We start from the raw sequence: 23813 nt of genomic DNA on the forward strand, positions 1-23813 counted from the left end.
AGCTAATTGATGGAGAAAATGGAAAAAAAGGTACGATAACTGTTTTTATTCATTGTTGTAGTCTTTGTCTGTGCGAACAAATAAAACTGCTTCTTGTTTTTAGAAAACTTGCTAGACGAGTGGTTCACAGGGTAACACAAGACTCCTGCTGACATTCGTGTCAGTTCACATTTCTGCTTGCAACACTACATCCCATGGGAATCTATTTCTGGTCAACAGCTGACAGCTTTAATCTGCATAACATCCCCAAATCTAACATGCAAAACACAAGCCACATTAAACCCTTTAAAGAAATCATTTCACAGCTCTTCTCTTCAGATATTCTTTATCCGTCTGTCATCATGCATGTATGTGCCCCGTGTGTCAGTGTGTATGTATGTAAACGGGTGAATGAGATATGTATAAAAAGCAAAGAGTGCTGTATGAGAGCCCATTTATGCCTTCCTGTCTCACGTGCGCAGCTGTAAAGAAATGCCCTGAGCCGGAGCAGCAGTGTGATTTTTCTGTCCTCTCTCTTGTTTTGTGGTCCAGGTGGAATCGCGGGACACGTTGAACAGCATTGCGCTCAAGTTTGACACCACACCCAACGAGCTGGTTCAGCTGAACAAGCTGTTCTCCAGAGCAGTGGTGCCTGGCCAGGTGTGACCCGCCGTGCACGCCGTCACTGATATATTCAGCTGCATCACTTCATCACTGTCCTACAGCAGCCTCACATCCATCCACAGCCACCCACTGACTGCCTGATCTCATAATGACTGTTTTTGACAGTTCATAATGCATTCGCAGAGCTCTAAACATTTTCTGAATGTAGCTGGAAAAACTGGAGATTTTAGGGAGCATTACATGCTGCATGTGTTTAGCCCTCTACTTTCTCAAAGCCCCTCGCTGACTCACTAACCACATCCCTATTCTCTGTATCCCTCCTTAATTGCCTGCTAATTACAGCATCACTTGTCCCATTAGGATGTAGTTCATTGCAAAAGACCTATTTTGTTTCTATAAAGGAATAATGATACGTCTCCCAGTGACGCTGTAGTTCCGACAACATGACACAAACTACCCATCTTTAGCCTGCTAAACACGCTGCCAGTTTCCACGTCTTTGATGTTTCCTTCCACAGCAATAGAGCCAAATTTGAAATCTGTTTTTTTTAAACGGGAAAGTGACAAACATCCAAAATGATATTTTGTCTCTGTATTTCCTGGCTTGAAAATCAAATCCGGTCGAATGGAGATGAGCCACATACGCCAATCCCGCTGGCATCCCACCCTTTCTCTGTCTCTCTCTGCTCTCTGCAAACAATGCAGAGTTGATCTGCGTCCAAACAGTAGGGTGCTGACAGCACTTACTGAACCTTCGTCTCTACTTCTACTGCTGAGACAGAAGCTATACCACAGCAAAAGCAGCTCCATAGTTTTTACCCTGAAGCTTTATCTAGATTTCCGCTCAAAATCCCTCCCTTGTTGAGACTAAACATCGGAAGAACCTTATATAGACTTAAGACTAAATAAAAACCTTAGTGCAAAATGTCTAACACAAAAAATAACAGTTTTTATTGCAGTGCATAGTGCAAGCAGGAGACAACCCTGTACATACCTGCAGATGTCACTGCAGAGGTTGCACTTCATTCGAAGAAAGCCTGCCTGCCGGGATTGATTTTTCCTAAAAAAAAAAAGTTTGCATGATGATAGAAACCTGCACCTATATATGGAGCTACAGCTAAGACACAATTAGCTTGCCTTTACATGATCACCAAAAATACTGAGCAGTAATTGGCTGGCCTTTATTCAAAACTTGCAAAATTTCCCTGTGAACACCTGCAAACGCTACCATGTATCCAACCTTACCAAGTAACCCCAGGTAGCATCTCATCACTACTACCTGCTTATTATTATTATCAGTCTTCTTTCTGTATTCTCTAATATGATATACACAAATTTAAAAGAACTGGCCGGAATAGAATAAATACAATCTATCAGTATGGACTTCATTTACAATATGTATCTCTTAAACAACAAAGCAAACACACATTACATCTCAGTCTCTTATTGCGACACACTGACTTACCTTCATGACTGTCACTTTCCCTCCATGTGTTAATTGTGTCATTATCATGAAACTGTTCACTTGATTTCATGTTATTTGCCTTGTCACATTTGTTGAGCTGTGTGAGAGATTCTCTACCTGTTGTCTGTGTGTGCGTGCGTGCATGTGTTTGCCTTTGGTGTGAGGTGCACAAAGGTGGTGCCTGTGTAAATACAGACGTGGATTGTGTTTGCAGGTTCTGTACGTTCCTGACCCCGAGTACGTCTCCAGTGTCGGAAGCTCCCCTTCCCTCAGTCCCATCAGCCCCTTGTCTCCCACCTCCTCAGAAGCTGATTTAGAGAAGGTGACGGTATGTAGACCACACCTATGACGCACAATCTCACATGCTAGGAACATTTTCCTGCACGGGTAACTAGTCTTGTCATGTGTCACTCTGTTCGCCTCCCAAAGTGAAGAGTTCACTCTTTCTGTGCTGCCAAACACAGTGAAATAGTGTTAGCCTCTGTGCCTCTGCTGCATATGTGTGGTATTTTATCATTCTAAGCACTGAAGTTGACAGGAGTTACATATATTCGCATTAACCTGTAGTGCAAACTGGAAAGAGAGCCTAAAATTCTCTTATATTTGGCTCTTAAACAGTCCTCATCATCTCAAAAAGTATTTATAGAGGGCTAGTAAGGGAATTATGTTGATGGGGTTTTTACAAAACTATTAACTGCAGGAGCTTTTTTCCCATTGTTCTGCAGTTTTTCAAAGGACGCGACGACATCAAAGTTTGAGCGATAGAGCTTTTGAATTGAAGCCCCCTGGAAAGCCAAATTTTAAATGTAGCCTCTGCACTTCCTGTGGTTACCACATATTGGGCTATATTGTAAAGGTCTTTTTTTTCTTACATCACACCAAATTTTATGTCAGAATTTTAATTAAAAGCATGACCAGTTTGCTTTTGCAGCTTTTTCATTGTATCTGAGTGTAAGTACACTGTGTGCCCAGTGAGGAATATCATCTGTTGATAAATAAAACATAATGGACCTCAGCTGTGCTGCATAATGATACAACAGTAAGCTTGGACGTTTCGGCCCCCTGACAATCAAAAGGCAAGTATAACAGAGACAAACAAATTTCTGTGTTTTTTAATTAATATATGAATCTCACAGCTAGTTGGGCTTTTTTGGAGGTGACAGGAGAATGTTTTGGCTAAAGATAACTTTAGGAGCAGCTTTATTCATCTTTAAAATATTAATTCTATCAGTTACTGAACAGGCTGAATCATTCATCTATCAACTGAGTCACTGATTTCTTCTGTCACAGGTGCATAATTAGCCCTCACAACATGTTCCTGAAAGTATGTCAGCTGTAGTTTTATTACTAATGGGGAGTTTGAGATGATTTGAGTTTTGTGAGATGGTGTACGATCCTGCTGGAAGCAACTGTCAGAAGATGGGTACACTGTGGTCATAAAGGGATGGACAAAGTCTGAGACAGTACGGCAACTGTTAAATGATGCTTAGTCGGACCTAAGGGGCCCAGGGTGTGTCAAGAAAATATCCCTAACTCCATTACACCTCCCTTACCAGCTGGACCTGTTGTTACATGGTAGGAAGGCAGATCTATGCTTTTGTTTTGTTTAAGCAAAGTTCTGACCTTACCATTCAAATGACTCATCAGACCAGGAAACATTTTTCCAGCTGTGTTTTAATCCATAATTTTGTTAGTTCTCTCAGCTCTTTGGTACAGCTTGGTTGTAACAAGTGGGTTTTCCTGTTGCCTTCGTATCACCTCGAAGTAGTCTGGCCATTATCTACGGTATCAACAAGACATTTTCACCAAGTGCACTAGTGTAGATCAGCAGTCTCTGAAATACTCTGAAATACCAACACCCACGTCACGTTCAGAGTCATTTGAATCACTTTTCTTACTCATTCTGATGCTCAGTTTGAACCTCAGCAGGTCGTCTTGACCATGTCTGCATGCCTAAATGCATTGAGTTGGTGCTATGTGATTGGCTGATTAGTATCAAAGTGGCCTGTGTGTATATTCAGATTCCTATCAAGAACATCAGAATCGTGCGTGTGTGCCGTACGAATATGGTTCTATTTCTATTCATGTTTGACCTCGTGCAGCTTGTGGTCTTTTTTTAAGCATGAGGCAGAAATGTGAAATGGGCCAAGCATTTACACAGGAAAGTGTATGTATGAAAGAGGCTATTAGAAAAATGGTCTCTGAGCTGGTAATTAGTATCCAAGCTGACAGCACTTTTGGTTTGCTTCTCTACTGTAATTGCGTCGCACGGGGATCAAGATACATGACGTTAATGTGGCTAACTAAGCTAGTTACTAGAGCAAAAAATATCTCTGCAATACCCCTTTAATTCCAGCAGTAGGGATTATTTCTAACATAAAGCCATATCTGCATGCTATCGTCTCTCTTGCTACTTCCTACTTCCTCCTCGTCTTCACTAGCTGAGCATAAAGCATGTAGAAAAGCTGGAGGTGGGTTTGTGTCTGAAGTGACTTCAGGTCTGGTCCAGTCAGCCGTACACATGCTGGCCTCGCAGCTCTCAAGGCCAGCAGTGTGAGCCATCTCCCTCGGGTACTGTGTCTGCAGCATCTGAATGAGCCAATCGTTAAGCACCACTGAATGCTCAGCGGTCCCTTAAGAAATATTACTGTTTGCCGGTCTCCATGGAAACGTCGGTCTTGTTTTGCCGTTTTTGTAAGAGCGTGGATACGGCAGGTCTCTGTCACCAACGTGTTCACTGGCAATCCACTTGAGTTTAGATGCCCTCCCACCACAAACGCTCTCCCTTTGGTCTGCTCTTTCCTCCTGTTGTCCGTTAATTTCTCCATAGTTGCCAAAAGAACGCCACCACCCCACAACCAACCATTTACCACTTATCTATTTAGGTCATTGCCAGTGAGAACGGGAGCATATTCTGCGGCTCTCGATGGTGGAAGGATCAGAGACATGGGCTGTGACTGCAGAGAAATTAAGCCTTTAAAAGTGATGCCGTGTCTGATATTTAGAGTAACTAATGAACGGAGCAGCTCGCTCTCTCCCAGACAAGCGCTAGGCAGCAATTATTCCAGGCAGAGGAAGTGTGCTTGGAAGGCAGAAGGGAGGAAACGTTACCTCACTCAAAGTGTCAACTCAGTGCGTGTGTTTGTCTGTCTGTGAGCAAAAGTACGTGTCTGTATCTGTCAGATCTGTATCTGCCTGCCTGGATCCTCCAATGCCTTCCACTTCCTGTGTGTGTGTCTGTGAGTGGGTTAGTTGGTAGTTATATAGAAGGATGTGGCATCCAGGTGCCGTTTGGAAGGAAGGACCTTAATAACCCCCCACCCCTCCCTCCGCTTCTAAATCCCCAGCATCTTTTAATTACGAGCCTATTTTGGTGCTCGGCACGCTTGTCTCAATGAGGATATTATCGAAATGAATGGTTGTGGGAGGTTTATAGTAATGGCAGTGCGAGCAGCAAATAGCTGGTATAACCCTGATGAAGATGAGTGCCCTGAAGAGAAACTACTTTCCGATTTTTCTCTTTGAGATCATGATATGAAAAAGACTCAGATATGGCACGAGATGTTTAAAAAGCCAATTAGATGTTCAAAATAGCCTCAAAATATTAAGGCCCTGTTAAAGTTCTATGCCTGCAGAGTGTTATTCATTCATATTGCAGTTATGTTTATTTTGGGAATGCTGAGTTTACATAAGCCCTCAAAATCACATGCATGCGATAAGCCAGAACATTATGTAGATCCTTTCCCAATAAGCTGTTGGTGTTTAACGTGATACCAAGCTCGCTTCTGCGTGCTAAGGCTCAAACTCTACGAGGCCTTTGAGGTTCACTGGTGCTGTCTGACATCCAGGCTGTGACGTTATCATCTTCAAGGTTGTTAAAATTGCTAGGTGGAACCCCAACACGTTATTAGTTTAAGTTAGCTGATGGTGTGCTGGTTAATGATGGTTCTCATCTGTGCTCTAAATTCCCCCACAGACGGTGAGGTAAAAGTGAACAGTGCTCGGATATCTAGACTGGTTAGTGTTCCTAGTTTCGTCCTGTCTGATACTGAAGCGAATACCCTTCATTTTCCATTATAGGAAAGCAGAGGAGAAAAGAGTGGCTATTTATAACAGGTGTCACATCAAAAGTCTATAGAGTATCTACAGCGAAATGTGAATCAGTCATACGCTTTAATGGACTTGTTTAACAACAGCGCCCATGCTTCAGTGAGCGAGGTAAAAGTTTTTACCATGCAGTTAGATTGTTTAGTGTTTCTCTGACGGAGCTAAAGGCCAGATCAGTCAGCGCTGAAGACTCTTCATGCTCTTGGTTTGCCTGCTGGCCTGCTGGTACTGGCAACAGAAAGTAACACATCTTGCAGGCATGGATCGTTGGCTGGCTGTCTGACTGGGTGTGTTCGTGTGCATGCATGTGCATGCAAGCTCGCATGTGTGCACGGTTAGCTGGCTGACTTTCTGACTGGCGGTCTTACTGTCGATGGATTATTTGGCAGCCAATGGTTCATTGGCATAGTTGCTCTCTGGTCATCTGTGTGGGCAGGCGTGCTTTCTTTATCCTTTCCAGACCTTCCTCGTGCTCATACTGACACACGCACACACACGCACACTCTTACTCACCCTGGTGGTGGAGCTACTACTGTGACCTTCTCTGTGTCTTCCTCTTTTGGCAACAGTTTTCCCTCCCGCCTTCCTTCCTTCCTCTCTTCTACTTGGACATGATCTAAAATTAGTCTTGGAGGAAGTACAACCAGTTTAGGATACCTATTTATCTTTTCAAGCTCTGAAAACCCAGCACCTTCTACCCCTGCTGTATTTTAGCACCAATCTTAAGATTAAAAAAGGATCTTATGCTGGTAGATTCATTATATCAGCTCAGCAAGGACTGTAGTACTAGATAGTACAAACGACAGTACACATTGTACTTGAGGATTTCTGCTTTCAGGCAACTATTGTGTGCTCTCTCTTGCAGAACCCACCCATGCCCACATGGTGGAGCTGTGGAATGATTTTCTTTTGCTTGCACCATGTGTCACTGTCAAGGTCATAGCCGTGTGGCACCTGCAGGCTTCCTTCCTCTGCATGTGGATGAGTGTTCATCAATACAGCCTCTGTCTTTATTGTCTGCAGTGGCCTGTGTTGAGACCATTTCTATGGAAGCCACAGTCTCTCGTTGTTGTTTTTTCTATTTGTGGGCGAAGAGAGAAATACTGGTTTTAGACTAAAAGGATATTGATTTGTGAACCCACCACACCTGTCATCTAACAGAGCTACATTCATCTCCTGTCCCCAGCATCGCTGTCACCATCCTGCAGAGGAGATTTACCACCCTCCATCCACCTCCCTGAAACCCTCAGATGCGCTCCTGGTGGCAACATCAGGCCTTCTTTAGCAACACTTCCTCCCTTTCATACCTCAGCTTTTTCTTTCCTCTATATCCAGTTCAACACTCCCTGTTCTACCTTTCCGTCGCCCTCAGATGTTACTCACAGTCTAAGGCCACACAGCATGTCCACCATGCTGCACTGTGCTCCTTCTCTTTGCTTTGATGTCACATATCCAGAAAGGAAAAAAATCCTGTTTTCAAGACTCAGACTGGAATCTGGTCACTTCGGGACACCAACACACCAAATACAGTCAAATAAAGTCTGTTTGTCTTCTTAATAGGATTCCTCACTGAGGTTGTCTGAGTTCTCCCTTTTTCTTCCTTGCTGTCTGTTGCCTTGCCGTACTGTTCTGGTAAAAAGCCGAGGGTTAATATGGGCTGCAATAAGGAGGCAGGTGAGGTTAGTATCCCCCATCACCTCACCTGCTAAAAAATATTGGATGCCTTAGAGGCCAGGGCAAAATATATCCTGGTCGTATATTAGAGAATAAAAAGCAGAAAAGCAATATTCACTACAGTTATGTGAGGTAAAAGTGTACTGATCTGTCAGCTGCACTTCTTAGCAAGTTCAATCAGGGTGCTTCTACCTCAGTGTTTATTTGAAATGAGTAACCTGAAAATACAACTTGAACTTGCCTAAAAGAAACAAGGTGATGGATCGTTTTAAAATATATATCCACATATTAAACTGTAACATCTGAACATTTACCAGCAGCAGAATAGTAGTCTGTTTAAATGAAATGATACCCATATTTAGCCTGAAGTAGTGCTTGAAACATCCACATATCTGTAAACAGTTGAAATAGTTAGCTGTAAATATGAGGCAAATTGTTTAAAAGCTAAATTTCAATGATAAATGGCTAAAATTGTTTGCTAATTGCTAATCTCAGCACAACATTTCATTTATGTTGAGATCTGAATTTTGACTGGATGATTTCAGCACCTTAATACTTTCAGTGTCTCTGTTTCCTGGTGTGCTTGGTATCCTGTTGTATGATCTAATTTTTGCCAATCGTTATTTGTCAGACAGATGGCCTCATATTTGACTCTAAAATTTGGTATACAGAGAAGTTAATGGTCATTTCACTGACTGCAAGGTGTCCAGGTCCTGTGGATGCAAAACGCCCAAGTCTTCACCCCTCCACCGTGCAGTTGGTATGAGATGTTTGTACTGATATGCTGTGTTTGGTTTATGCCAAATGTTGTGCTGTGCATTTGGACCAAGCATCTCAACTTTGCAAACATCTGCACGGTCTGACAATGAGGTGAATTTCACTGGAAAGATTGGCAGCTGTCTTGAATTTTTTTTCCACTTGTGAATAATCTTTCTTTCTGTAGAATGATGAACTTTAAATTTCTTTGGAAATGGGCATTGCTCTCTTGATCTCTTTCCTCCTTGGCATTGTTTTAACATATACCTAAATGCTCCTGACCAGCAAACTGCTAAAACATCTGCTTTTATAGAGGTGCACGCACTTCCTGATGATCAGTTAAGTGGATTTAATAAGCAGCACCCGGATGGTACCCTCTTATTTCCTGTGTAAGTGACGGTGTATTTATTTTTTAATACACTGCTTTTTCCCCCCCAATAACTGCAAATAACATTGTATGAATAGTTATCGGGTTGAATTTCACTGTAAAGACAGTATCTTTGGTGGTTACAATTATGTCATGAAGCAGTGCATTTTACAAATTAAGAGGTGCTATCACAAGTTTTGTTTATAAGGAAGCAGACAGCTGGAGGTGGTGTGTTGGAGCGAGAAGGCGGAACAAGCAGCCAGTAGCAGCATGCTGCAGGAAGGAATGAGCAGTGCAGGTAGTCATGGAGGAACCACAGGGAAGAAAGGAGAAGTTGGCAGTTTGGTTAGATGTGATCAAACACGATTGGATGCTTGGATCACATGATCGTTTCCCGATGTTTAATCACTGTACAGACTTGTAGGGAAGGAGAGAAAAAAAGTTATGCTTACTTCTACAGCACACATCCTCACACCAGCAACAGCAAGCAACTACTTACTGTTTATTGCATTTATAATATTTATATGTATTTATTTGCTTGTTTGTTGTTCACCTCAAATGAGTAAACATTTGTCAAATTAGCACAAAAGCTTAATTATCTGTCCTCATATTGCCTGGTGAGCAACTGGTCTCAGCTGATGGACAGCGAGCATGCCTTCTCATTCCTCAGTCTCATGTGGACTGTGTGGGATGTGCGATGGGTGTTAATTTTGTTACCGACACATAACACCCCTTTTTGAGACGTGCCAGAGTTAATGACGGGCTATGCGAGACTGTTTGTTTTACGCATTTCTGTGCAGGAGGACATGTTTTGACATCTGCATCTGCTCATTTTAGCCCAGGTGTGCGCCACATGTGCACTCAGGTGTGTTCTAGTCGGTCTATTTTAGTGGAAATGCCTCCTACTCTTTTCATATTTAACCTTGAAACAGGAAGGCCAGATTGAATGAGTCACTAGGAAGTGACTTGCCTGGAAAGTGGAGCGATGAAGTGCAGTTGTGTAGGTGTAGGTGTGTTGAGTTGAAGTGGATGACAAGCTGGTTAAATTCCCACACGTTTCCTCCATTTCAACAGCTGCGCTTCAGATCTTAAATTCCACAACAGAAGCTCCCGCAGATCGGAGAATCCGATTTCTTTGCTGTTTTGATGTCGTTTTTTTATTTTCAGCTCCGACCTCTACTGTTTCTGTCTCTTTTAAAATTTTTCAGTCCCTCTCATCCTCTCCTCTTTCAGAGATGCTTGTTTTGGCTGTAACAGATTGGCCGGCCCCCTCAGCCTTCCCCTGGCTGCCAGTGTCTGGGCTGCTTGTGTTGGTGTGGGTCAGTAGCTGCAGGCTGTTTGTCGACTGCGCTGGGAGACGGAGAGGGGGAGGTGTGGGGGTGGATGTCAGGAGGACAGCAGACAGTTGTTCCAGGCCGGGGCTGTCTCTTCTTCTAAGCTCTTCACTTCGCTGCTACTGTAGCTCTTCAGCGCTCTTCACTTCACCACCGGCTCTCAACGCCCTCCCCTCATGGTCAAAATCCGCCCTTTATGATAACGCCCACACACTCCTCTTACGTCCAGCTCTTCTTTTTTTGTTCTTTGTCCTCACTCCAATCGCGCCCCTTCATTGCCTTCAGCTTTCTTTACCTCCTCGCCTTTTTATTTCTCTACAGCAGCTACTGTATCCACTGCTTCTGCTGCTGTTTCTGCCCCTTTTGATGTCTTTCCTCATCTCCAGTGCCTCAGACAGTCCTTCCTGCAGACAATAATATGCGGTTAATCAGACTAACAGTTGTCCCCGTGGACTCGCGCCGGTTACTCTCTCCCCATGGCTCGGTCATTGCATGGCAACAGGCAGCTGGTAGACTCACCAATCCCACCTCACCTCGTGTTTCCGGCCGAACACACACGCCATCTGTGGTGGTTTGCATTAACCATGGTGTAAATAAAGTACACAAAATTGCCTTAGAATGTATATGTCGTCGTACTACATAAAGGACCAATGTAGCTGAGACATAACTGAAATTCCTTCTTTGTTTGTGTGCCATCTGGCAGGCTGCAGAATAATGTGCGGTTATGAGGAAAATACATTTATTTAATTACGTCCGCATGTCTGCAAATGCTTCATTAATGTATTCCCCGCATATCTGCTGGTTAGCATTAAAGCCCTGTCTTTACCTTTATACATTTTATGCCTTTTTATTACAGTCAGGGCTGGATGCAGGAGGCGGGTATATGTTGAAATACAGGCTTGATGTCTTGTTTTTCTCAGACTTGGTAACTTCAGTTTACTTTCCACTCCACAGACAACCACTTTCTACTTCTCATGCAACAGTACACATGCTCAGCCAAACTCGTAGACTTGTTTAACACATGAACTGCCTCGGCTTAATTGCACGAGTAAAGAAGCTGCTGTGGAGAAGGTGATGGGTATTGGAATCATTTATGGATTACTAAACAAGACTACTGTGCACAGCCTGCACACAGCCCTGGACTAAACGTCTGTATTGGCTGACATTTAGCTTATTTTATTTTTTTAATGAATTAAATGAATCAGAGGATGCTGAGATACGTAAAATCACTCTGAATGGATGCAAAACTACTTATGAGAGATAAAGATGTGCAAAAGTACTGCAAACAGGCACAAAGAGACAGCCTAAAAATGCTAAATTGTCAAGAAGCTCAAAACGCAGCTGCTCCTTTCTAGTAAAGGTGGAAGGCCTGCTGTCTGATAATCAGTTCATAACTGTACAATATTAAGAGCTGAATGTGGATTTTATTTCATGTGAAGGGTATTTTTAAGTTTTTGCCATCCATTTATAAATAAAATAAGAGCCTCTCTGTGCTCTCTTTAAAACTGCGCCCCACTGTGCAAAAGTAACCACCACTCTTAACTCAAGGGCATGTTAGTCTCTAATAAAATTACACTAACTAAACATCGGGTTGTGTGTAATTAAAGCTCTAGTCTCGTCTGATGTTTTTCAAATAATTACCCCGTGTGACGCGAAGGCACACAGGAGGTGCATTCATTTGACTCATCGCTGGGTTTCTTTTAACCTGATTGTCCCGCTGTGCAGAAAATATCCGTTTATATATAGATAATACATTTAGGGACTCAAACACATTAGTTTGATGAAACGAAGCACAGATTAGTTACACCATGTATTTCCAAGTGAAGCGAGCTATGCCTGTTCTTCAGTGTATTATTTATGGTCTCCTTGGTTGGAACCTATTTAGAGATTTGGACAACATGATTACAGTTTTGTTGTAGTTAGTTTTAGAGTCACTCATTCAGTCCTGATTAAAGAGACTGTATCCGTGTATACCAGTCAAAGCTTTATATAAAAGATTGGCGAAGCCACCACGATGTCAACTACAAATATCTGGATTTTTAAGCCTCAGCGTTGTCATCTTGGCCATCACCAGGTTTTTTGGGGGGGGTTTTTTAGGCTGGAGTCAAAGGTGACCGTATATGGACAAGAGAGTGGAGTGTTAAGTTATCAACTAACTTGTGCCACACAGGGGCATGCATATCTGCTATTGAGTGCTTAGTAACTCATAAAAAACACCAATTTTGTAGTCTGTACCACACAACAGATAATTTCACTAATAGTCTTCAAAAGGCAGCAAAGAGTCAAGAGGTCCAGTTAAGCGGATTAGCAGAGGTGAAGGCTAGCAGACAGCAGTCAGCTATTTGAAACAGATACATTCCAAAACATTTCAACCACTGTACTCTGCTTATAAAGTGGAAAACAATCAATAGAGGACAACACTTTTTTTTGCTAGGCTACAGACATGTTATTATGGTGTAAACTTGGGTATTTGCACATAAGAGTCTATAGGGATTGACTCCCTTTTGTAGCCAGCCTCAAGTGGACACTCCAGGCTTTATTTTTCAGCCCCAGGTCTTTGCACTAAGCCCGAAGAGTTCTGCTTTAAGGTCACATTATAATCAGACAAGCAGTCTAACGCATGGTATTTCCCCTCTGTACCACCACCCATCTTTCCTCTAGGACTCTGATGGCCCTCCCAAACCAGAAGCCATTCACCCTCCAGTGTTTTCAGCCCTGCGCCAGTCCAGAGTGGTGTCATCCACGTCCGAGGAGGAAGAAGCCCTCACAGAGAAGTTCCTCAAGATCAACTGCAAGTACATCACTGATGGCAAGGTGAGCTATGAATATAAAGAGCAGTGCATCCATTTAAAAGTGTTCACAACTTCACAACTGCTGACAGCAAAAGTATAAGTAGGAAGCGAGAGGTCTGAAGTGGGTGTGCTGGTGAGAAGTTAAATATGCAAGCTGCCAGATGCAGGAGGTCAGTACTTCAGAAAGAAAATAGCTGAAAATGTCAAAAATATCAGACAAGTTTAAAGAAAAATGATGTTCAGTGAAGCTGTTGTTAATCACCGCCATTGTATAGTTACTCAGTGCAAGGGTCAAGTGCTTTTTTTTTAGAGTTTAAGCCGACAATTGAGAATAATACAAGAACTAAGCAAAGAAAATATCGAATCCTTCACTTGAACATACCAGAATCAAATAAATGCACAATTCTGTCTGTGAGTCATTGTGTCCATTTTAATATTCTTTTGCTCTTCTAGTTGCTTTTGCTGTGCCCTTCTTAATAACCTCAGCAACATCAGAGTCATTACACCAAAATGTGTTTGCATTTACTTACATTTTCCCTGGGTGTTTCCATTATGATTATTATTATTATCGTTATTATTTCCAACATAAAAAACAGATGAATTGTAATAAAAGGATATAAAAAGTATAGAAAATACTGATGATGTGGGCACATGTGTGGGCAGATATGAATAACCCTGCGGAGCAGCACATTAGGCCAAGTGTCTCTCCTGCTCACTGTAGTTTAATTCAGCTGATAACGGCTAATGTTGCTCAGAAGGTCTATAAGCAGGGAGTTTGCGGCTCCTTGAAGGGCTGTAAACTGTTTTCTAAATTCAAGCTCTTAAAAGGTCTCCAGTACGGTTAAATAGTGTGTTTATGTCTTTTATGTCTCTTCTTTGTCTTCCGGGGCCGGATTACGAAGCAAGTTCCACATACCCAGAATATCTTTTCATTATCTGTGCTCACTTACCCCTAACATCAGCAATCAGGCTAAGCAGCCACATGCAAGGTTGTTATCAAGAGAGAAAACTGCAACATTAGAAAAATATAAAGAGGTTAAAGCACGACACATGCTAAATGCTAAGCAGTGTGCTTAAAGACATTTGAATGGAAAAGTGGAATATATACAAAGGCTATTTAAAGCTAGGAAGAAAAACTTGCAACACTGAAGATCTGACTATGATTACAACTGACTATTCTGTCAATTATTCTGGTCCTTGGATGTGATTTTATACTGTGTAAGACAGCCTCTCGGTATTCACCTGCAGCTCTGGTGGTTTTAAAATGTGTAAAAAAAAAAAAATGTGCGATCAACATGAACAAGGTTTAGCTGTTCTCTTTTAGGTTTATATCGCTGTATTAAGGCTTTAACATTGCTTACAGTGTTCCTAATAGTTTCTATTTCATCAGGGAAAAGCACAAAAAATGTCGACAGTCTCTAGAAACTATAGAGAGGTCTTCCAGGTCAGGTGATGATTGGTCAGCAGGTGGTAGCTTTGTAAAACGTGATTGGGTATGCAGGTATGCAGCACCGTGGCTCATCTAGAAGTAACGTTACTAAAGCCTCACACTCCAGGCCCCTGCTCTAAATGTGATGGAGGCAAATTTAATTAGTGTTTGCAGTTCTTCTGACTAAATTGAGCTGTGACATTAGTGTGAATAAAAACAACTGAACAGCAGGGAAGAAAAATTTCACCTTTAAGAACACCCACACCCACTGGTCAGTAGGTATGAAATACACACAGCCTGTCACACACACACACAGATCCATTGTATCGAACTGCGGCTGATTCACTCCCAGGTACCAAATGAAAGCACTGAAGTGGTCAGCGCTGGCAGTCAATAATTCTACTTGATTTAGGACATTTGTGGTCTAAAATGGATTCGGCCTCTGGTTGTTTGTATGGCAGAGTGCTTTTTGATTATCTTTCATGCTGGATAACATGCTAAGTGCTTCCTTTTATGTATTAAAAAAGGGTGTGATGGATCTCTTCACCCACCCCTATTTTTTTCCCTTGTTTTTTCTGTGTTGCTTTCAGGGCGCAGTGAGTGGGGTGTTGCTGGTGACGCCAAACAACATCATGTTCGACCCTCACCGCATGGACCCCCTGGTACAGGCCCACGGGTGCGAGGAGTACGGCATCATGTGTCCCCTGGAGGAGGTGCAGTCTGCCGCCATCTGCAAGGAGATCACTGACCCCAAGATCAGAGAGACCGTCCCCGAGTAAGAGAAAACAAAGACGTACAGTATACGCAGGCTGTGCTGTACTAGAAGCTGACTTGCGGACTACAGATGTCATTATTTAAAGCATATGCAGCCATAAATGCCTCTAACTCTGATTTCCTCCTACATAAATCCCTGTTCATCTACCCTGAGTTAATATCTTCCACGCGTCCGTCTCTTACTTTCACCCTGACAGAAATGCAGCAGCCTTGCTGTAATCAATGTTTTTTCCTCTGCTGCACCCATAGTCAGATTGCATCAGCAGCCATCCGACAGTTTAATTCCTTTCCCTTACACGCCAAAATAAAAAGGAAACGGCAATTACAGCGGGGTTAATGAAGTGTGCCTTTGCCCTCCTACATTGTGATTGCTCACCTCTCAATGCAGGGAGGAAGCAGCCACTTCAAAGGATTCACTTGTGTTTCCTCCCACAGATTAATCTGTTTTGGGGGTTTTTCTTTACTTTGGTTGTTTAGTGTTGCTGAAGTTAAGTGATAAATATTTTGCAGCGTTATGAGCCCTGTTGAGCTATTCCCCCCCACCCTCAACACCACGCTTCCTCTGGTGGTAGCAGGGTCCGGGGAGAGCTGTATTTAGTTGGTTGATTGTTGCCCGTGGAGCAGTTATAATGCTGGCAAATGGCTGGTTTTTCTGCCAGACCCAGCTGTTTCTCAGCTGTGGCCTGTCGCCTCTGTCTCCTCTCCCTCTGCCCCTCTCTGCTACACAGCTGAGCAACAAGTGCCTGCAGGACGGGTTTCTGCACACTGTGCTGGTTACGCTGCACACAAGTGTTTCTTGTTTGTGCTTGACCTCTTTTCAAAAAGGAGACATAGAACATTTTTTTATTTGTACCAATTTATTTATTCAGGATATGGCTAATGATTAACCAAAAGTCTCTTTGCGAATTTTCATGACACAAATATGGTTTAATGATGCAAGACAACATCAGAATTTACTATCCAGTTGAGTTAAAATCTCATTCAGCAGCTGTTATAGGAAACCTGTTCCTGAATTTACGTGTGAATATTAGATTTCAGTGAGATTTAATTTAGGAAACACATCAAATTGTAGATTCATTTGACGTAATCGTTGATCAAGAAGTGGCCAAAGGACACAAACTTTAGAAACACTGACAAAAAAGGACGCAGCAGAAGTTGAAATTCCTTAGCCTGGGTCTCCAAAACCATTTTGGTTAACCCTTACAATGCCACCCGTCTTTCAAACTTAATGGTCCCAGTCTGTCAAACAGGATTTGTGTAAAGATTCGATCCCTCTGTGGATGCATAATCAGTGAATCTGCATGCTGAACTTTGTGATGTTCTGCGTAATGTTTCTAGTGACCTGGAGCCCCTGCCCACAGAGAGACATCCGTCACAGCAGAAGGAACCAGACCAGCGCCTGAAGGAGCCCGGGACCAATGACAGCGGCAGCACAGCCCCACGCAGCACAGAGGGCTCCTTCTCCGAAGACGTCTTCACAGAGACAGAGCTGTCCCCCATTCGGGAGGAGGAGCAGGCATCCAGTGAGGATCTGCGCTTAGACAAATCGTCTGGCGCTTCCACAGAGTCTGTGCAAACCATCACCCAGGTGGAGGCTGCCAGCTCCCAGACCACAGGCAGTGCCCGTGGCTCGGTCAGCCAGCCGGAAGAACCTACCGTGGCGAAAGCAGAGGACAATCCACCAGAAACTGCCACAAAGAACGATAACCAGTCCCCCATGGGATCCAAGCAACACAGCGTAGAGAAGCCACCAAGCACACCCACTACAACCAATAATACCACCACCAGCAGCACCACTAGCCAGGCCCAGGGTCCCAGCAGCAGCACCTCTCGCCCAGGATCCCAAAGCTCAGCCACCACTGGTGCCACAGAAACCACCTCTGTCTCAGCCAGTCCACAGGTGGATGCCAACCAGGGTGCAGATGCCTCCCAAACAGACACTATGCAACAAGGCAAGGAGGAGAAGGAGGATGCAGAGCAGACGCAAAAGGACGGTGTGCAGAACTCTGCAGAGGGTAAACACACATGCTGACTTACAGTTAGGAAACAAATCATTTCTACCTGAGGCTGCAGCTGCAAGACATTTCAGCCCATCAATCTGGCCTCATGTTGTCTTTTAGCTGCACCTCTGCATCCATGTTTTTTTGAAGACTATCAAAGTGAGTTTCTCTGCTCTATACCTGCCTCTGAATCGCTTCTCTCGTGTTAGTTCCTGATAACCTTTCTGTTTCTGCTCTGCCTTGCTGCTAGTAATTGGAATATAAAGACGAAGGGAAATGGCATCGTCTCTGCTAATATCAGCTTGGCGGAGCTTTCCAGGCTTTATGGGGCTTTATTCAGCTCTTTGATCTCTGGCTTTGGTGGTCCGGGCCACTCCTCCTTGGCGATAAGCTAAAGCCTATCAAACGGCACAATGCCACAAACACACCTGCCCCCTCCCCCCCCTCAAAGGGGAAACACAGCGACGATTAAACCCCAACATCAAAACACCTGAGATGGCATTCAGAGAGGTGTTATTCATTTTCACCTCCTTCTCTAGTTTTGCTTTCACATGCATTTAGACAAACTCCACAAGGAGGAATCAATATGACTGTGTTCAGTGGCATGATAAAAGCGTCATACAATAGCTTACTAATGTTCTGACAATGTCAAACATCAAAAATACCTTTTGGTAACTTATAAAAAAACATCTGTCAGAAAGAAAAAAAAGCTTTAATGATACTTGCAATTTTATACATTTTCTTAAGTTTAGGTTTTCATTTTTTGTAAGTAGCTAGTGCCATAACTGAGCTAAAATTCCAGGGCCATTGTTCCCTACATTCAAGTCTCCCCACACCAAACAAAATATCTCTTTCTGTGGCCACAAATGCCAGAGAAATAATAAAGTGCAACACAAAACAGCCTTGAAGAAGTGAAATACGTAACATTCCTACCCACTTAGTTTTTCCAATGCTGCGTGACCTTCCAGGCAGCCGCTGCTTTCCATTTGTTTCATTATGGTATCCTCGCCTTCAAAAGCAAACAAAATGTTGCTTTTATTTAACGTTATTGTCTAGAGTGCGGGCAGCCCAACAGGAGCTACTGTAATGCAACAACTCACGACTACACATCATTGTTTTTAAAGCGTCTGCGTTGGCTTATGGTTTCTCTTTCGAGTTCAATTTTGAGACAGCTTGCAAATGCAGTGCTTGACTTTCTGTAACTTTATAAAAGAAGCTGAGGGTTCACTGTGATGGATTACCTGGCTCCAGCAATATGTCGGTCGGGAAGTACATTAAGCGCTCAAGAGTTCCTCGGAATAAATCATCTGTGATTTGGAAAATGGATTGTAAAATGTAGACAATTATCAGTTGAAAAACTGCAGCAGCAGTCTCGTTATCCGACAGTGGCCTCGAGTCTGTCTCTCTCACTGACTCACATGTGTCCACATGACCCACTCTGGCTGAACACGTACTTGTGATTCCGAGCAGATTTCTCTCCCCAAGAGGAAGGCGGACGAGACAGTGGGAGAAAGATTTACCATTTTCTCCCTGGCAATTATTGTCGCACAGAGAGCTGAGCTGCAGAAGCAGTTCTAATTCCCGGGCATCTCAGCAGGGCTGCCCTTTTATTCTGTGTGCATTAGCACAGCCCACACAAGTAACAGCAGCGGCTACCAAAACAAGCAGATTCAAATCAAATTAATGCATTTGATAAATGTATCTTTTTTTTCTGTCATCATTTCCCAGTTACATGCTGTCCGATTGGGAGCACGTGCCAGTGTTATATGACTGGCACGGTGATATTACACTGGCCCTTTTCATTGGGCTATCATGGCTGTGGCCTTATAATAGGCCAATGATAATGCACCATGGGCAGAAACCCAGTGCCACTATCAATTATAGTGTGCCACTCTATTTATTTCTGTCGTCTGCTATGTTTCTGCCAGAAAATCACTAATGCCAGCTGAAGTAGCCAGTAAATAAAAGACAGAAAGCTAGGTCACATAAATAAGGCCGTTAATAAGAAGAGTGTGCGACTTTGTCAGGCAGCTGTATTTTGTTGTAAGATGTCATTGGATACAGAATATTTAACTAAGCCTAACTGGCCTGACTCTAACTCTTGCTAACACATTTCTTTTCAGCTTGATGTATTGAAAAACTCAAGTAAAGCATGAGAGCTAGGGTAGATAATCTCCTTTGAAACAGTCATTTAGCCACGTGGGACCAGATATTCATGCTGTGACCCTGTGATCAATCCCTTGTCCAGGTACAGGGTCAGCCGAGAGACGGAAGCATCGTTCTCACAAGTTCTTGTGTCTGCGAGTGGGGAAGCCCATGAAGAAGACATTTGTTTCCAATGCCAGCGCCTCCATGCAGCAGTACGCCCAGCTGGGCAAGAAGCATGAGTACTGGTTCGCTGTGCCGCAGGAAAGGTCAGTAACTCTGCTACACCTCCTGCTACTGCTTAGCACAGTGTGTTTGAGTGCAAGTTTATGAGGTTTGTAGTGATCAAAATAACAGGCTTTAGAACTGTACAGCTAATACTGAAGTATGTGAGATAGAAACAATGTAAAGTGAGCCTGTTCGATCCTTTTATGTCCCTAACAAACCACAATAGCTCAGCCACCTAACCTCCACTGCCTTTAATGTTTGAAACCAATCAAACATGCTTTCAGTGTCAGGTCCAACTCCCACTGTGGCTTGTGCCCGTTTCCCTTCGCCGCCTGTGCTAGACAGCAAGATGATTTATTATTTATTCACTCTGCAGGGAAACGCAGGGGCACACACGCGACTGATTGTCTTATTCCTTTCCAAAAGCCCATGATTTGTGTTCTCAGAATACCCACGAATGTGTTCATGAACTTTTCCTGACCCAAAATCTGTAATGTTTCACATCAGCTGAAAATAGCCTTGGTTTGTTGATGAGTTTTTCCAAGATCAGTGTGGATGTACAGTTACTGCCAAGTCAGCAGTAGTCGTAATTACATTAGAGCGGTTCACACTGAAAGGCGACATATCACAAGAAACTGTGTGCTTCCAGTCCAATTCCTTGTAATGTGTTTATTTGGCGCGTTAATCCCAATTGAACTAATAGTTTAATTTAATAAGTCACTTTTCTTTAAAATGTAAAAAAAAGGGTCTTTTTTTGACAGACTGGACTGCAGAGTCGCTGGTTTATGGATACTTTAGGACTCCTTTTAAAAGTAAAGAGACAAAAATGCTGCACAGAACTACTTCTGTTCTTAGTATGTTTCTATAGTTTTACTGCAGCAACGTGGCACTCATCCAGGCTGCTAATCACATTTGAGTCAGATAAACAGGCCTGTCTCTTTTATTTAGTCATGGTACCATAATCATGGCCTCATCATGCAATGTGTTGAGTGTCTTAAGTGCAGAAACTTCCCTGCCATCATTGTTCGTTCTGAACTTGTAAACTCTTGCCCTTTAAAGCCCTGTTTTGTTTTGGTTTGGTTTTTTAATGCTTAGCTACACTATTCCCCACCTGATAGCAACAAGTTTGCTGTGATGCTCATTACTTTCATGATTAATCGCCCAGGGATATGGCAGATTCAAAGCTAGTATTAAAATACATGCCACTTACTAATTTTTGAAACCAGGCTAAGGTGTAGGTATGTTCTTCATTAACAACAATAGCCGCCAACTGTGCTTTTCATTATACGCTGCAAGTCTCTTTGTAGCTTGACCTAGATGGGCTGCGACCTGGATGATGTGTCTTGAAGTGTCCTTGCATAGCTGTGGGTAGAAAAGGAGGGTACTGAATGAACCATACACAACTATAGCACTGAATAGAGCCCAACAGTGTGTCTCTAGCACGGCTCTTTCTCTCTACCAACCCGAGCAGTGCACAACACAGGCTGTGTTCTGTTTTTGTTTGCAACTTCTTCATGTGTTATTTCATATTTTCAGTTGTTTGCATGGTTGACATCAAGTGATTTCCTCTTCTGTCTTCAGCATGAGAGGGGAGGGGCCACAATGGTTGCCACTTGTTGAGAGACTGACCACTGATGTCTGTACTTAAAGCTGCTCTGTCTATGTAAAGTGGACGAGTTTCACTGCATGTAAAGTGAAAGATGTCACATGTGAAGTGAGAAGCTCATGAAAAACTTCTGCAGGTTCTCTTATCTTTTCGATTTGTTTTGCATTCTTTTATTTTGTAACATGTAACTTTAGTCTTTTGGTTCAATTTATATGGTTTACATTAATCTCTTAAACAAGCACCCCACCCGCTCCGATAAATCTGCTCCATACTGCCTACCCAGCACTACATGGTAGAATGGCATAGACACCAACTAACCGGCAAATATAATATAACATTTAGCAGCTAAGAATCCAGTCATCTTCTCCAAGAGACGGTGGACACTTAAAAAAACAAAGGACTTCAAATAAGTTCTAGTGTAGCACGGTTCCCAGCTACTTATGAAAGTAAGTAGCTGTTAGAAAACACATTTGCCATATAGGATAATAATACGTGAATGTTGTCTTGACTGTCTCTTGCAGATCAGACCACCTGTATGTATTCTTCATGCAGTGGAGCCCAGACATGTACGGTGAGGGGGTCGGAGGGATGGGACAGGAGCCTGGGTTTAGGGTTGTCAAGAAGAATGAGGTGAAGGAAACAAATGAGCATGAGCCCATCACCGACCTCAATGTCAAGGAGTGGGAGGTAAGGTCAAAACAGCTGAAACAGTTTCTTCACTTTACTAAAAGCGCACATGTTGTGTTGTCATGAGCCAAGCGGACATGGATTAAGTGAGTTCTCCACTGTGCTTTAATCCATATCCTGTGAAGCAAACAATCGTATGTGTTAAAATCGCTCTTTATTGTTATATATGTTAAATTAAATGTTAAATAACATTAATTTGCTTTCATTATGCAATGCATAGTGTAAATGTAATGTGCGCTACCATTTGAGATGTGTACTTGTTGAGCCTCAGTTTTGTATTCTGCTTCTATATTTTGCACCTCTGTGTACCACTGCACATTTCTTGGTTTAACCGTAAATTTTTTTTATGTCTGTTTTCTATCACGTGTAAATTCTTCAAGACTGTGAACACTTGCTTTGCTTGGAAATGCGCTTCTCTGAACTTCCAACCAAAGTGTTTTGCATGTTTGTGTAATTGTTGATTCTTCTCAGTCGCTGTATTGTAGTTTCACCACATGTTGTGTGACTGTCACTCCTGTTTGTCAGCCTTTTGCAACGTCTTTTGCTAAATGGCCAAAACTTGTGCTGTTTGAGTTGTTTAAAGTCCCCCCCAATCAAAAAAAGTGGCACAGATGTTAGTTCTTTCTTTTTTGCAAAACTTGCTATTCATAGTGTCTTTAGTCTAGATTTACAGAAGTGATAGTAGAAAGTGAAGAGGAGAGGGCTGTTAGCCTCTGCAGGGTGAATGAGATTCGGTCAAATGAGACTTCAGACAGTCCTGTGGATAATGAAAGGATGAATTCATTGTGTGAAGAATTTGATACATGGGGGTACATTTAACTTTGAATGTAAATAAATGATGTAGGAAACAAAGTGGACTGATTTGTTTCTCCCTGGGCTTCTGGCAAACAGAGGCTACACGATCCATTACAGAATCAGTAAATAGGAACCTGAGCCATGAGTTTAAAGCAATGTCTTTTTCACAGGGCGTTGTTATGGATATTTAACTAGTAGTTTTGTGTTTGTTTTTAATGCAAGACTGACAAAACAGACTTTTAAAGCAGGTTTACATTTAATTTTATTTGTTTTAATTAAATATATATTTTTAAACTTTATAATATATGTAATACACTTTAATGTTTTCTTTTTGTTATCACTCAGAAATCTTTAAAATATACAAGTGTATACCTCCTGAAATATTGCTGTACTGTATCTTTAAATTTTGTCAGTTAGGGGATGGGATCATCGTTTTTTATCCAATAGGAAACCGGGTCTCCTCCCAACCCGTGTTGTTATTGGATGTTAGCAGTGTCACACAACTCACACGGAGTAGAGACCCCTTTGGAAAAAAAGTGTTTCTATTTTAGTCAAGCGGGCTGTCAGGCTCAATACCAACTCGGGGCTACACTGGGAGAACTTAAAGGATCACTAATGTGACTTTCCAGCTTTAACCTCGCCCAGTTCGACAGGAAATGTTTTCTAGGAGGGTGAAGGAGCAAGAGAAACAGCTGACCCCTAAGTACACCTGTGTATGTCGCTTACTTCATGTTTTCTGTCTACACCAGTGTATATCCCTGCTTTCTGTTATTGTTATTATTATTAGCATGCCGCTAAGTCGCTAGCAAGGCTAAGTAGCCTGCTAGCCCTTTAGCTTGACCCGGTGCAGTTTAGTGACTGGTGTTTAACAAAGTGGCTACTATGTGACCACTGTTTGGCAGTCAGGACAGGGCTCATATCCGTTGTCTGTCTCTTTTGGCCACCGAGGATGTGCACTGCTCTGTACAGGATGTGAAAGTTTCCAGAGCCAGGTGGCATATAGAGGATGCAGATCTGTAGTCATACCCTTGTTTATTTAGAGTTACGCTATT

At 42.7% G+C, this 23813-nt stretch overlaps 1 protein-coding gene across 7 annotated transcripts in view; it reads left to right on the forward strand.

Moving 5' to 3' along the window:
* The window catches only part of oxr1a (oxidation resistance 1a), a 168998-nt gene that overhangs the window by 136334 nt on the left and 8851 nt on the right, over positions 1 to 23813 (forward strand). For 6 of the 7 annotated variants that reach the window (XM_039620132.1, XM_039620135.1, XM_039620131.1 and 3 more), the window contains 7 exons: positions 532 to 639; positions 2282 to 2395; positions 12967 to 13119; positions 15117 to 15301; positions 16639 to 17315; positions 19549 to 19714; positions 21801 to 21966. In XM_039620132.1, the coding sequence (XP_039476066.1) occupies positions 532 to 639; positions 2282 to 2395; positions 12967 to 13119; positions 15117 to 15301; positions 16639 to 17315; positions 19549 to 19714; positions 21801 to 21966 (1569 nt within the window). Of the gene's footprint in view, positions 1 to 531; positions 640 to 2281; positions 2396 to 12966; positions 13120 to 15116; positions 15302 to 16638; positions 17316 to 19548; positions 19715 to 21800; positions 21967 to 22007; positions 23475 to 23813 lie in introns of those variants that run through there. The other variant, XM_031740304.2, reaches the window with a different exon arrangement.

Source organism: Oreochromis aureus, linkage group 11 (assembly GCF_013358895.1).
Source record: "Oreochromis aureus strain Israel breed Guangdong linkage group 11, ZZ_aureus, whole genome shotgun sequence".
Lineage (NCBI taxonomy): Eukaryota > Metazoa > Chordata > Actinopteri > Cichliformes > Cichlidae > Oreochromis > Oreochromis aureus.